The sequence below is a fragment of the Aptenodytes forsteri genome, unplaced genomic scaffold (genome assembly GCF_000699145.1).
Source record: "Aptenodytes forsteri isolate BGI_AS27 unplaced genomic scaffold, ASM69914v1 C12819036, whole genome shotgun sequence".
Taxonomy (NCBI): domain Eukaryota; kingdom Metazoa; phylum Chordata; class Aves; order Sphenisciformes; family Spheniscidae; genus Aptenodytes; species Aptenodytes forsteri.
Window position 1 is genome coordinate 1 of NW_008798754.1, and position 289 is coordinate 289.

Consider the following 289-nt stretch of genomic DNA (forward strand, 5'->3'; position numbering starts at 1 on the left):
CTGAGGACTGGACCTGGGAGTACTGGGCGTACTGGGAGTACTGGGCCATGGTCTGCTCCGCGTAGGCGTCGTACGCAGAGGCCGTGGCGTAGGAGCGGACGCGGTAGCGCTTGTAGTAGTCGGCCATCCCGCCGTACGCCTCATCGTAATACACGGTCTCCCCATAGCCCGCGGTGTAGGGAGTGCGCACGGCTCCGTACTGCTCGTTATAGGCCTCGGCAAAGTCCGCCACTTGCCCCGGGCGATCTACCGGGCACTCTTTAGACCAGTGCCCTTCCTTCCCGCAGCG

The 289-nt window shown here is 64.4% G+C and overlaps 1 protein-coding gene across 1 annotated transcript; it reads right to left on the bottom strand.

Annotated features, from left to right (window-relative positions):
- Positions 1–4: 4 nt before the first annotated feature.
- LOC109279757 (RNA-binding protein 4B-like) lies at positions 5–286 on the bottom strand (the record flags this gene model as incomplete). Its single annotated transcript, XM_019474627.1, has 1 exon — positions 5–286. A coding segment is annotated over one exon (282 nt), but the record flags the coding sequence as incomplete, so codon positions are not given.
- Between the last annotated feature and the right edge of the window lie 3 nt (positions 287–289).